General features: G+C 39.3%; 1 protein-coding gene across 1 annotated transcript; it reads right to left on the bottom strand.

The window, feature by feature from the left end:
- Nucleotides 1-635: 635 nt before the first annotated feature.
- cracdla (cracd like a) lies at nt 636-14,503 on the bottom strand. Its single transcript, XM_053626060.1, has 11 exons — nt 13,266-14,503; nt 9,306-9,370; nt 7,470-7,585; nt 7,163-7,298; nt 6,851-7,078; nt 6,529-6,538; nt 5,384-5,748; nt 3,855-5,274; nt 1,608-2,551; nt 1,432-1,519; nt 636-1,337 (listed from the first exon to the last, which is right to left on the bottom strand). Exons 3-11 carry the CDS (start codon nt 7,559-7,561, stop codon nt 1,153-1,155), a joined length of 3,468 nt encoding a protein of 1,155 aa, XP_053482035.1. The 5' UTR covers nt 7,562-7,585; nt 9,306-9,370; nt 13,266-14,503; the 3' UTR covers nt 636-1,152.
- Nucleotides 14,504-14,506: the final 3 nt, after the last annotated feature.

Here is a 14,506-nt window from a genome sequence, read left to right on the forward strand (position 1 = left end):
CATATATTCATATATACATATGTCTGTGTGTGTGTATATATATACATATATATTTTATTCCCGACCTTTCCACCGACAGGAGACATCAAACTTAAGTTGGTATTATTTATAGGTCTTATTCAGGAGTTATTGAGTTATTAAATCCATCCATTCATCCATCTATCCATCCATCCATCCATCCATTCAAGTGACCAGTCAGATATGCTAATAACTATAAGAGCTCAATAGTAAATATATTGACTTTGGTAGCAGTAGGTTGTGATTTCCAGTATTGTAACAACATTAAAAAATAATAAATAAATCACAGACTCCAATGGCTATGCTTCACAGTCCCTTGAGGGTCCACGGACCCCACTTTGACAACGGCTTGCTTTAAATAATGAATAGCACGTGACCAGATTCCAGCTTAAAACACTTTGTTCAAATATGCACTATTAAATAATTGTGCTAATATATTTCGGTAGATTGTGATAAACAATCTTTTTGCCTTTACCTGAATAACATTTATGCTAAAATACAAGTAGTCATCCAGACTTACTTACTGATTGAAGTTTGTAGAAATACAATATTCTGAGTAATAAATATAACTTTTATAAAGGTCTAATTGTTTCCCTCAAACCAGTTAAACTAGTTCATTGCAAAATCCTTTTCAAAGTGAAGTTTATCTGTTCACAACTGTTTTGTTTTGTTATATTTCGTTTTATACATATACATATATCTATATGTTTCAAAGACTAACTTACTATCATTTTACCTCTGCTAATATGCATTTAATTCTGTAATTCCACATGTTAACTTATAATTAAAATTGGTCACATTTAGTAAAACAAAAAAAACTATCATTCATAAATAGATAGAAATGTATCTTTTTGTATATTATATTATACTATATTATATTAGAATTCCTTAATAAAACCACTATGTGATTAACCTGAGAATAACAAAACCAAGGGTATAGGAAAATATTGTGTAATTGTTTGCTTGTGGGAGTTGCAAGACCTTGTTGTTCTTCTTGTACTGTTTTTTTCTTTCTCCTTCCACTGCTTTTTTATCTGCCCACCCACACAAACACACAAACTTGATAGATGAGATATTCTGTCTTCTCAGTCCTTCCTGAAATTTTACAACTTAGTATGCTCTCTTATATCTAATTCAGTCCATAGTCTTATCACTCCATGCCATAGATTTCCTCTTTGCCAGCTCCATCCAGGTAGGTTGTCTACTATCATTGTTTGACTGAAGGAGTGACGATGAAGAAGGTGATGGCGGTGGTAATGTTTTCTTCTGACATTTGGCCTCTCGCTCTAACCTCATGGGACCAGGAGAAGCTGCTAATTCTGAGGTAGGCATAAAGTCAGATATATTTAGTTAGAAATAGAATTTCTGTCACATTAATTTTCATGCATACACACCTTTGCACTAGACCAGTACCTGTGAACTTTCCATGACTGGAAATGGTTAGAAATTCATCCAAAGGCTGATAGGTTCGGGAGTCTGGTGTAGATTTCTGGTCCACTACCTGTTAATAATGTAGAAGACAATGAGGACAGAAACTTTGATTTAAAGTGGGACCCACTCTGAAAAAGGCAAAAATCCAAAAGCCTCACCTTGACTGCGTCAGGTTTTTGGTGGTGCCATTGCTCGACAAGTAAAGCTTTGCTCCCCAGGCCTCCTGCATACTGAGCTTGGCTTTCTGTTGGGACTTTTCCCTGGGGCAAGGAGGTCCAGTCCATTTTCCTTAAAGGCAAAGAGGACAAGCTTTCCCCAAGTGGCCTGTGCTGTGAAATCGGCGAGGGAGATTGATGGGCAGGCTGATGACGTGTCAGCTTTGGGCTCAATGATAGGCGCAAGGATTGTGATGCTTCAGGTTTTGGCACACTTTGTGGCAGAGACTGCTGGATCGGATGAGCTTGATGTATTGACAACTGGTATAATTGCTGCTGTGGTGCATGTATCATTTGAGGATTGAACTGGGTAGGTGGTATATAAATTCCAGTCAGTTGCACTGGTTTTGAAGCTAAGTGAGTAGACATTTGTCCTGGTCTGGCACTGAGATGTGTTGGTTGTACTTGACTTGTTGGTGAAAGAATTCGTTTGAAGGAGAAATCAACTCCTCCTGACTGATCTATGGATGGCTGTGCCGGGCTGATGGAAGTCTTCATAGTTGGTGGTTGAGTTGGTTGCATTGCCCTTACAGAAGCATGTACAGTTGGAAGTTGAGTCTCTAATGGACTGACAGAGGGCTGTGAAGATGATATTTGATGTATAGGCCTTATAGGTCCTGCACTGGGCTGTGAAGATATCTGGGTTAGTGGGGATGCAGCTGGTCGTGTGGCTGTCTGCAGGCCAGCAAGGTCATTCAGTGTGTTTGTAAAAAGTTGCTGGAGACTTCTGGTCTTTTCTCGGGCCATAGTCATCCAAGATAGCTCAGTGGAAGCCTCTCCTGACTCTTTTGCACATGTTTGTAGAGGACTTTTCTCTATCACACACACTGGCGAACTCACAGTGATGTTAATAGGTGAACCCGGCGACTGAGCTGAACCCTGCAAATCTGCAAAGAATGGCAGTTAAACATATGTTTAGTGCGTTATTTGCTCAATGGCAAATTATTATTGTTTATTTTGAACAAAAATGAATACGACGATAATTATTCATTAAAATGATCAACTCTAAGAATGAAGTTGAGCTTGTATGTTTGTTTAAGTTAAGCTGGGATTCTTTATCCAGGCTAAGACCATGTGATATACTGTTCTCAATCAGTAAAGCACAGAAAGTCCTCTTGAAATAAATTTCTCCACTGTCTGCACTATGTTTGTATAGTTGATTAAGAACTAATATGGGCACTGTAAATAATGAGTGAGGCAGTTTAATGTGAACTGAAGGACACATATCTGATAGGACAAATGGCTGAATGAATCTTAGCGCACGCTAAGGACATTTTCACATTTGGCCTGAATACTCTGTATCCTGTACGGATTTTGGACTCATTTGTGGGAAAGCATTAAAGGTAAATTCCTTCTAGACTGGGATTCTATAACTCACTGCTACTGTGTGTTGAATAGGCATATTTTTATTCCTTTATTTGTATATTAGCTATTATTTAATGACATTTATTAAATTAATGTTTCCATAATAAGTGGCCACATCATAGCTCCAGGGTCCCTGGCTTGATCCGGAGCTCAGGTCTGTGCAGTTTTGCATATCCTCCCACAAACATGCCGATAGGTGGACTGGCTACTTTAAATTGTCTTATGAATGAGTAAGTGTGCAGGTTGCCCTGCAATGGTCTGGCAACCCATCTACAGTGCATTACTTTGCCTTTTGGTCAAAACAGCTGGTTTTCAATTACGTCTCAAAATAATTGAGCTTTGAGTTTGTATTCGCTTGTATTTGAATGCCTTCAACACTCTAATGTCATTAAGAAAGTCTGTTTTATTTGCAGACCATACATTTCTTTTCCTTGTTGTTCTGGAACTTGAAATAGGAACTAACCTGACGATTCAACCAATGACATTATTCAGAACCTGACCCTGGAAGAGGTTGACTCTTACGTGAAACAAACCCTATACCACCATTCGCAGGTGCCCCTGAGATCAGTTCAATAGATCACAGCTTGTGTTCGAGATCAGCTTTCACACTTGACCAAACACACCAAAATTCTCACTGCAGACGGACCCAGGTCCAGAAGAAAAAGATGTGCAAGTGTGAAAAGGCCATAGAGAGCTGCGCAGATTACTTTCTGGTGTTAATAAGAAAGAAAATATCATCTGGGAACGATTTATTTTGTTTGAGCTCTTTAGTCACTCCTTCCATCTGAGGAATTTGTAACTTCCATAAAACAAAAACAGACTTACCAGGAAATCTAATTAGTCTAGCTTTCTCTTGGTCCCTTCTGGCACTCTGAGGTCGAATACTGGAGAACACTGGCGACTCAGAAGATATAAAGAGTTCAGTGTTATAGAGTGGAGGACTTCTGAGAACTGTGCAAGGTTCTCTTAAAGACCCCGCTTTGCTGTCATTCGGGCCTACAGCTGAAGGAGTAGTAGATTCTGGCATCCAAGGTGTGCTCAGACTCCTGACTTCAGGGTTATGCTGTTTGACATTGAACTCTGATGTAGATATGGTGTGCAGCTTCACTTCTGGAGCACTCCTTTCCTCTTTCTGCTCCTTACTGACCATGTTCATTTTCTCCTTATTTGCCTCATCTACCTCTTTAACTATCTGCTGAGTCTCCACTACCACATCTCGGTTTTTATTTGCTGGACTGTCCACTCTTTCTTGACCAGCAGACACAGATGCTGTCAGCTCTCTAGGCTTGGATGAAACTGCTGTAATGCTGGTAACTCCTGTCTGTAATGGATCTTTCCCTGTTGCTCTTACTTGTGCATTCTTGTGTAGATCCTGTGTTTTCAGGGTTGATGAAGGTTTTGTGAGTGGAAAGACATGCTCTCTCTTTCCTCCTGGTTGCTCCATGTGTCCAGTGAAGCTTCCGGTTCTCTGCCTCTCGTGGCTTTTATCTGAGGAGATATAAAAGCTTCGAGACCGTTGTTGAGTTGTGGACTCCTGTAGGCATCCGTCCTCACTGGAAATTGGCATTGAAGAGATTTGGTGTATATTTCTGCCCTCAAATTTGTTATCTAAGCGTGATGTATTTTTGTGCATTGAAAGGGGTTTCAGTGGCTGGCTTTGAAGATTATGTTCCTGCTTTGTGTCTTGGACTTGGGTCAATGCATTTCTCTTAAAATGAGTCGTTACTGTGTTAAAGTCCTTGTCAGTTTTTGGCTGAGACTGCTCAGTACCTAACAAAATGAGACGTGGGGTATATACAGAGCTTACAATCGAAACAGCACTGCCTTCAACGCCCTTAAGTTTGGAGCTATACAGACTCTCTTTATGGTCTCCACTCCCCTTACGACTGGTGTGCCCAGCAGAGCTAGGACGTTTAGCAGCCATTTCTTCTGCCGATTTCAGTATCTGCTTAGTTCCTACATCTGCAGTGGTGCACACAGTTGGCACTACCTTTTCTTTACATTGACTCATAGCAAGTCGGTGATCGTCATCATCATCAGCTCCCACCGGTAATTTTAGAGGTAAAGTCAGACATGGGCTTTTGATTGGAGGAGCGATAAGGCCCTTCCCTGGCCTAATGATCTGCGAGGAGTAGGACCGAACATGGGTCATTTCCTTGGTCACAGCTATCCCGTCCTCTTCTTTACTCTCAGTTAGAGACCGTTCCAGGATGATCATACTCTCTGAGCAAGGTCTGCTTCCATCCTGTCCAGGGAGAAGGGTGTAAGAGGTTTTCAGACAAATAGCACTCTATTAAAAATGAATCTAAATGTTATTACATACAGTAAATGCTGTATTTCCAATATTAACGTACTTGGATTGAGTGAGTCAGACTCACTGAGGTGGGCATTCTTCTGCTCTTAGTGCTGGCTCTCTGATTCCGAGGCTTAATGGACATCCGATGGCGGGCAGCAGAGTTGTCCAGGCAGGGGATAAACTGGGGAAGGGTGCTGAAATCTACCCCAGGTGAAGGTGCAGAGGAATAAAATGGTGGCAGTGTGGGGCTGATTGGATGGGGTAAAACTCCCTGTGATGTAGACTTCAGGTGGGACTGAATTAAAAGTAATAAATTAAAAATGTATAAGTATGCACTAGACATTTGGATTTTTTTTCTCTGTGAGACAGTGGCTAATAAAGTACCATTGAACCATAAAAGTAATTTAATGTCTGCACTGCCTTCTGTTCATATGAATACCAGCTTATTTGGTAAATCCAAAACTTAAACTTAAAATAGTTTTGACAAAGAAAAAATATATCTGATGGACTTGACCATAGTGTAGTCATGTCATAATGTATGTACAGGGCCGCAACAATGGTTTAAGCCCTGGCCTCCCACTGATCTAAGACCGTCCCTGTCTACACCCCTGTCTAAGCCCCGTCCTGATGAAATGTGAGCATTTTTAAGCTATAGGATTTAGCCAACTATTTGAGGAAGATCTCTATGAAGTTTGAGAAACTTTTGTAATGACAAGGCTTAGGTGCACAGAACTGGTAGATATAAAGAGAGAAGAACAAGATGAAAGCTGAGCCAAAAATAATAGTCCCAGTTCCACTAAACATACACCTAAGCTTAAACATCCGTGGTTCCTGAGAAAACAGAAAACTGTTCAAAAAGAATGGGAAGATTTCAGTCACATAAACTATGGGATGACAGTAATGCACCATAAAGATGGTCACAGCAAAGCAAAGGACACAGTACTGTAAAACTTAATACAGGTCATTATACTGATTTCTACACAGGATTAGGCTAAGAGACATGCTAAACTATATTTTAGAGCTATAGTAAATATGTTTTCAGAGAGTACATTAGTTTTTACTGTTACATTTATATAGCACTTTTCTAGACACTCAAAGTGCTTTACATAGTATGGGGGGAGGGGGGAATCTCCTCAACCACCACTAGTGTGTAGCATCTACCTGGAGGACACTACGGAAGCCATAGTGCATCAGAACGCCCACCACACACCAGCTATTAGTGGAGAGGAGAGAGTGATACAGCCAATTCAGAAACGAGGATTATTAGGGGGCCATGATAGAGATGGGTTATACCCCTACTCTTTACAAGAAGTGTCCTGGCCACAGAGAGTCAGGATTTCGGGTTTAACGTCTCATCAGAAAGAAGGTGCTGTTTCTACAGTATAGTGTCCCCGTCACTATAGCAGGGCATTAGGCTCCACACAGACCACAGGGTGAGCACCCCCTGCTTGCATTACTAATACCACCTCCAGCAGCAACCTTAGTTTTCCCCAGGAGGTCTCCCATCCAGGTACTGGCCAGGCTCAACCCTGCTTAGCTTCAGCTTCAGTGGGAAACCAGGTGAGAACTTCAGGGAGATATGGCTCTGGCAAATAGTTATGGGCATTTGGTCAGGCTGGCTGTGTGTAAACTTGGTTACCTTGTGTGGCAGGTTTTTGGACAATGTCAGGACTTCAGAGGGGTCTTCAATTTGTTTAATGGTCAACACCAAAGGTGGTGGACCTAGATGCATCTTTTGTGTCTGTAGCTTCATCTAATAAACACACACCAAGGAGCAGAGAATGTAAGTGCTTGTAATTTAACTGTAACTCTCACTTTGTAACTGTTACACACTCACTTGCAGTGCTTGGATTTTTCCATGGACATTCTCCTGGGAAAGAACTCTTGGTGGCTCAGGGTCTGATTGACGCTGTTCCAACAGAAAGATACTGTCATGTGACAATGACCTAGTTCCCAGCCTGCTCTGGAAACAGCTGAGAGGAGGGTTTACAGATTTAATGACAATGTTACTGATTTTAATTTAATTACAATAAACAGTCAAAATACATCACAAAATTTAAATTAATGTCCACTATACTGTAAAGAAACTAAATTTCTTTAATTACTAAAACGAAACATGACATAGAAGTAATGTATTTTCTCACCGGAAGTCATCTTTTAGGTCCAGAATTCCTGGTGTAATGTCAGTAGCTGACTTACTCTGCCTCATCACACCTACATTCCCCTTTTTCTTCATTTTTCCAAACAGTGTTAACTTGATCTTAAACGTCAAAGAGATAAACAAAACGTTTGAGATGACTTGTGATAAGAAAAACAAAAGAAAAGAAGAGAAACAAAGAATAATAAGAAGAAGAAATTTTGTGTATATCTCATACTAAACTGTTTCAGAAATTAAAGCAAAATCTAAGATAAAACAAAGGCAACCTGAGTAAACAGGTTACCCTGTAGTTAATAATTCCCCAAATCTATGAACCTGCACTGATAATGGGGTTCAGCTGGACTTGACACAACCAGGCCTGATTACTGCAAACCCTGTTCAATCAAATCAACACTTAAATAGAACTTTTTCAACAGCATGAAGTTGGTTAAAAGGTCTTAACCAGTAACACACTATGCCAAAGTTGAAAGAAATTCCAAAATGATGAGGAAGAAGGTGATTGAAATACATCAGTCTGGGAAGGGTTACAAAGCTATTTCAAAGGCTCTGGGACTCTGAAGAACCACAGTTCTTCAAGGCTCTGGGACTCTGAAGAACCACAGCAACCGTTATCTCCAAATGGAAAAACTCGGCACAGTAGTGAACCTTCCCAGAAGGGGCCGACCTTCCAAAATTCCTCCTACTCGTCCAGGAAGTTACAAAAGAGCCAAGGACAACATCACAGGTCCTACAGGCTTCTCTTGCATCAATAAAGGTCACAGTTTATGACTCCACTATCAGAAAGACACTGGGTAAAAATGGCATCCATGGAAGAGTGGCGAGGTGAAAACCACTGCTAACCCAGAAGAACATTAAAGCTCGTATGAATTTTGTCAAAACACACCTTGATGATCCGCTATCTTTTAGGAGAATGTTCTGTGGACGGATGAGTCAAAAGTAGAACTGTTTGGAAGACAGGAGTCCCGTTACATCTGGCGTAAACCAAACACATAATTCCACAAAAGAACATCATACCTACGGTCAGTCATGGTGGTGGAAGTGTGATGGTGCGGGGATGCTTTACTGCTTCAGGGACTGGGCAACGTTCAATAATTAAAGGAAACATGAATTCTGCTCTCTACCAGAAAATCCTAATGAAGAATGTTCGGTCTTCAGTCCGTAAACTGAAACTCAAGCGCAGCTGAATCATGCCTCAAGACAATGATCCAAAGCATAGGAGTAAGTCCTAGTCTTAGAAGTAAGTGAAAGACTGATCTCCAGTTATCAGAAGCATCTGGTTGCAGTTATTGCTGCTAAAGGTGGCACAACCAGATTTTAGGTTTAAGGGGAGAGTTAGTTTTTCACATTGTTGATAGGTGTTGGATAAACTTTTTTTTTTTTTTGCTTCAATAAAAAATAAAAATAAAAACTATATTTTGTGTTTACTCAGGTTGCCTTTGTTTTATGTTGTATTTCGCTTAAAGATCTACAACTATTTAGTATGAGAGACACAAAAACAGAAGAAATAAATCCATTACGGGTAGAAGTATAGTGTTAGAAACTATGCTTGATTATAGTTATACATAGTTAGAAAGTACTTAATGTTTAATTAGGCCATTTAAAATGGTAGTTCTTGTATTTAGCTACTAGCTGTCATTTTTGTTTAATAAAGAAATAACATTATTATACTGTAAATAACAGACACATCAACCTATTATGACAATATATTCACTTTTGTCAATTATAATGAGAGCTATAAAACATTGAGTTAATAAAATTGAAATTCATGTGATTATAATGAGAACACACATCAGGTACCAGCTTATTCTGGGGACGTTCTGACCTCTTAAATTTTCATTGTTCCTTCCCTTCTGATCCCATGTGGCCTACATATCATTTTCTTCATAGCTATCAAAATTAAGAAAGGACAAAATTAGAGAGGTGTGTATGTAAGACAGGGTGTGATACAGAGACATGTAGACATTTGATGTAGGATAAGAGATTTATAGACATAAGAATTTTCCTTCATTGTTGTTAAATACTTATTGCTCATAAATATAAGACAAAGTTACATTTTCCCATGTGAGAATAGACCAATAATGTTCTTTCTTATTTCGATCCAGGCCAGAATGACGTGACTATGTAGCTTTCTTTTCTATAATGTAACTCAAGTCCATTCTTGTTGCACTACTTAATCTCCAAAAGGTCAGCTAAGTAGACCTTGTGTTTTCTTATGTGAATGTGTGAGCTGCAAGTCAGTAATATCTTAGACTGTATGTCTGCAGGAATTTTGTGTATACGTGGTTGTTACTGGTATGGCACTCTTAACCCTTTTCACTGGTTGGCTGCACTTTTTTTTCTTTTATTATTTGAACAGTCAAGTTCATCCCACAGCAGCTTTATTTGGTGAGAGATTTGCTGACCTTAGGGGCCAGATCTTTGTACAACTTAACTAGATGTTCAACATGTTGGTTGTTTGAAAAGTGCCTTGGCTTTTGAGATGTAGTGTCTATTTACCAGTGGATGTGGCACAAATCACCTCGCTCAGTTCACAAAAAGTGGGTCAGCACTCCAAGACCCATAAGCTGCATGCGAATCTAAATAGTTCTTGGTCTCATTCTGTAGCTGACACGATACAATACAAGTGCTTGTCAAAAAGTCTATATAAAATCAGGTACACGTCTAGATGTCTACATTAACCAGTATACGAGGAACCTCAACATGTACCGATCAGCCATAACATTAAAACCACCTGACTAATATTCTGTAGGTCCTCCTTGTGCCGCCAAAACAGCTCTGACACATTGAGGCATGGACTCCACGAGACCTCTGAAGGTGTGCTGTGGTATCTGGCACCAAGATGTTAGCAGCAGATTCTTTAAGTGCTGTAAGTTGCAAGGTCGGGCCTCCATGGATCGGACTTGTTTACCAGGCACAGCCCACAGATGCTCGATCAGACTGAGATCTGGGGAATTTGGAGGCCAACTCAACACCCTGAACTCTTTAACATATTCCTCAAACTGTTCCTGAACAATTTTTGCAGTATGACAGGGCGCATTATCCTGCTGAAAGAGACCCAGTCGTCTACAGTAGCCATCACAATTTGGCCCTAGTCAAAGTCACTCGGATCCTTACACTTGCTCCTTTTTTCCGCTTCCAACACATCAACTTTGAGAACTGACTGTGCCTAATGCACCCCACACCTTGACAGGTGCCATTGTAATGAGATAATGTATGTATTTCTGTAAATATATATTTCTGTAAAACTGCTTTGGGACAATGTCCATTGTTAAAAGCGTTATACAAATAAAACTCAATTGAATTGAACTGAATAATCAATGTTCTTCACTTCACCTGTCAGTGATTTTAATGTTATGGCTGATCAGTGTATAAGAGCAGATTTGTCTAAATTCTGTAACACAATCAAATGTACTTAAAGCTACAATTAGTGATTTTGGTGTAGGTTAGCTAAAGCTAGAGAGATTTTTTTAAGGACAATTTCAATGGATATTACAAAACATGTTTGGACTTAAAAAATTGCTGAATCCATCTTTAACTATTGCCCCATATAACTAAATAAATGAACCAAGACACCAACGCGCGCGCACACACACACACACACACACACAAAAGGAGAATTTGAATTAGCTATGCATCCACACACAAGCTTCTTATGAGAAACTAAACAGATTTGGAGCACAGGAACGGGGGATGGAAAGAGAAAAGCATCATTACACATCACTACAACACACCATATGTCACTTAGCTTTTCAGTGTCAGAAAGTTTCAATCAGTAGAAGAGTTTTATTTAGTGTTGTAAGCTTTTAGTTAAACTTTCAACTGCTTATAAATTTCATATTGCATGTTTAATCATCAAATCCATAAAATCACTATTTTTAACCATAAGGAACAGGCATTTTAACCAATATGATCCATTATCCATCCATTATCTATACCACTTATCCTACAGGGTCACGGGGAACCTGGGGCTCATCCCAGGGAGCATGGGGCACAAGGTGGGGTACACCCTGGATGGAGTGCCAGTCCATCGTAGGGCACACTCACATACACACACCCATTCATACACTACGGACACTTTGGACATACCAATCAGCCTACCATGCATGTCTTTGGACTGGGGAGGAAACCGGAGTACCTGGAGGAAACCCCCACAGCACGGGGAGAACATGCAAACTCCGCACACACAGGGCAGTGACAGGAATTGAACCCCAAACCCTGGCTGTGTGAGGCGACCGTGCTAACCACTAAGCCACCATGCACCCTACCAATAGGATATATATGTATTATTTTCTGTGTTGTTTAATAGCTTAGCAGTATAGACTGCTGGTTATGGAACAAAGAGATTGTGCTCAGATTAAATATGTTATTCCTCGAAACCTTGCTCAATCTTAATTATGAATATTTTGGTTGAAGTAATGATATTAATGTAATGGTTAAACACTCTCTGTTCTACTCAGTTAATTTCAGTACACAATTATGTAAACACTTCTTCATTAAACCTCAGATTACCAACGTGTGCAGTCGTGAATTGAACAAAACAAAAAAAAGGATAATGCAACTAAAGATGGCAGAGAATTCCAGTGTGTTAAACACACTACTAGTGAGCAACTACACATTACAAACACAGGGTTTTGGGGTTGTTGTTTTTTTTGTGGATATTTTGACAAATGCAAACTATTCCAAGACTTCATGTTCCTCATAGTAAAATACACAACTACTAAGCCTAGGCATGTGTTAACCCTCTCCGGAAAGAAAAGAAAAAAAAGTCACTCGCTTAAACATTTATCTCTGTCTTCTGGATGGAACATCTCATATCGAGCACAGCACAAAGCACAGAGCGGCTTTGCCCCAGATACAGAGCACAAATCTGTGCCAGGACCAGGAGTCTGCGAATCCTCCTCCTACTGGACAAAAAGTCAACATGACATCTGAGTGACTTTCAGCTACCCTACATTACAAGCTGCCATTTTATTACATCTCACACGGATGGTCCAGTTAATAAGGAGCCATATTATTTATTATAATGGCACACTTGTCTTTAAGTAGGCTACCCTACTGGGAGTTCAGACTCAAGAAGTCTTAGTCTGACAACCACACTGCCTACATGTCACTGAATACAAAAGGTTTTTAACATACGATATTACGAACAAATTTTTGTTAATTAATTAATTAATTCTACATAGTTTTATCTTTAATAGTAATATACCCAGATCTGGACATCATATATGATGTCATCATGTTGTTTGTTTTTCTCTTTTCGAAATAAGTGTAGCACGTGAGCTCTTCAGTGCCCTTGGCTGACAGATTATTTACAGACCCACTCTATTTAAAAAAAATTTAAAAAATAAAAAATCTGAGATGATGAGGACTTGCAGGGATTAAGGGCGATTATACACAGCTGTAATCCTCTTCCAGGGGCATGGGAGCTGTTATTTCACTGAAATAAACGTTTTCTATTATAAGACACCACTGACGAGTTATAGCAGAATTGGGATATGGGTGCACTTATGATTTATAAAGATATACAGCAAGCTTTTATACGGACTTCGAAATTGTAGGTTTATACAAACTGTAAACTAAAAACAAAATATATAAATAAATAAATAAAATAAATAAGACCATTTGAATCACAGCCATTGTCAGACTTTTTGTCTATAGAAAGAAGTTACATCGAACCGTGGTCGCATTCAAATGAATCAATTATATTAACCCAACCTATGTTACACACATTGGTAGAATGAAAACATTTTTTTTTTACTAAATAAATGTTTAGACTACTCACGTCCGCCCACTTCAACCGAACTACTAATCCAAAGTCTGTAGCCTGGATGTCTGCTTCAAAGAGCCTCAGCACCGCTGGATCACTGGAGCTGCGCATGGCCAGCTGTTGCTGAGAGCCAGCCAATCAGAACGGGCGGCTGCTGGGTGACTCCGCCCACAACATGCATTTCAGAATAAAAACCTTGTGTTGTTTAACATAATGCCCACTAGATGGCGACTGTGCAGAGGAAAAACACTAACCCTGTAAAAGCTACAAAGACGAGATCCCATACGCCAGTATCTAATCTGGATTTATGTATTTATGTTGATCAGGCACCTCTGCAGCTTTTTTTCTTTTAATAATAAAAAAATACAATTAAATAAAGTAACTGTGCGTGACTGATAAGGTGTGTAGATCAATTGGTCATCATATAAACGAGCCAATTGTAATTTTTAAAGGAGGTGACAAAAATAATTATTATCCATTACAGTGATTTTATTCGTATTTTTTCTTTTACATTTTAAACCGAAGCCTAATAAAATTAATTTATTAAATTATTGTCACCTCCCTTCCAAAAATTCTCTCTCTATGTCCACTTGCTGGAGCACCTGTCCCTTGGTGTTCTGGTACCTCATGTTTTACAAATTAAGCACTGCACACAGTCTTAGTGTTTTATTACAAATAATGTAATCAAACTGCATCGTCATTGTCGGGTAAGTCACTAAAAAAAAAAGGTAATCCAATACAGATGAGTAATTACTACTTTAAAATTGTAATCTGATTACATTACTGATCACTGCATGTAAAAAGTGATCCGATTACTCATTACTTTCACGTTACTTTCAAAACCTATCAAGCCTACGAAAATACACTACAAAGTGAAACTCGAAGTTCTTTCAGTAATTTTAGACTTGACATGATCAGAAAAAGTTGGATTTATCATAAAACCTGCCTCGGGTGTTGTCACTGTTTGTACAACTACCTGACGGATAAAATATAAAACTTTTCTAACTAGGCTAGTTTGGTGTCGCTAGCCAAGGGGAGGAACAGCTAAGCTATCATTGTATGGGTTTAGCTGCTACAGTGGCATGTAAAGTACATTATCTTTCCTTTGTAATGTGTTATACCCAACTCTGTACCTCATATAAATGTCCACCCAAAGTCCACAAGGCTTTAAATTCATAACAGTTTTAAAAACAAAAGGATGAATCATATGTAGATAATCAACATCTGCTTTCGTCTTTCATGACGATTCTCAACAG

Source organism: Ictalurus furcatus, chromosome 6 (assembly GCF_023375685.1).
Source record: "Ictalurus furcatus strain D&B chromosome 6, Billie_1.0, whole genome shotgun sequence".
In the NCBI taxonomy this organism is placed as follows: Eukaryota; Metazoa; Chordata; class Actinopteri; order Siluriformes; family Ictaluridae; genus Ictalurus; species Ictalurus furcatus.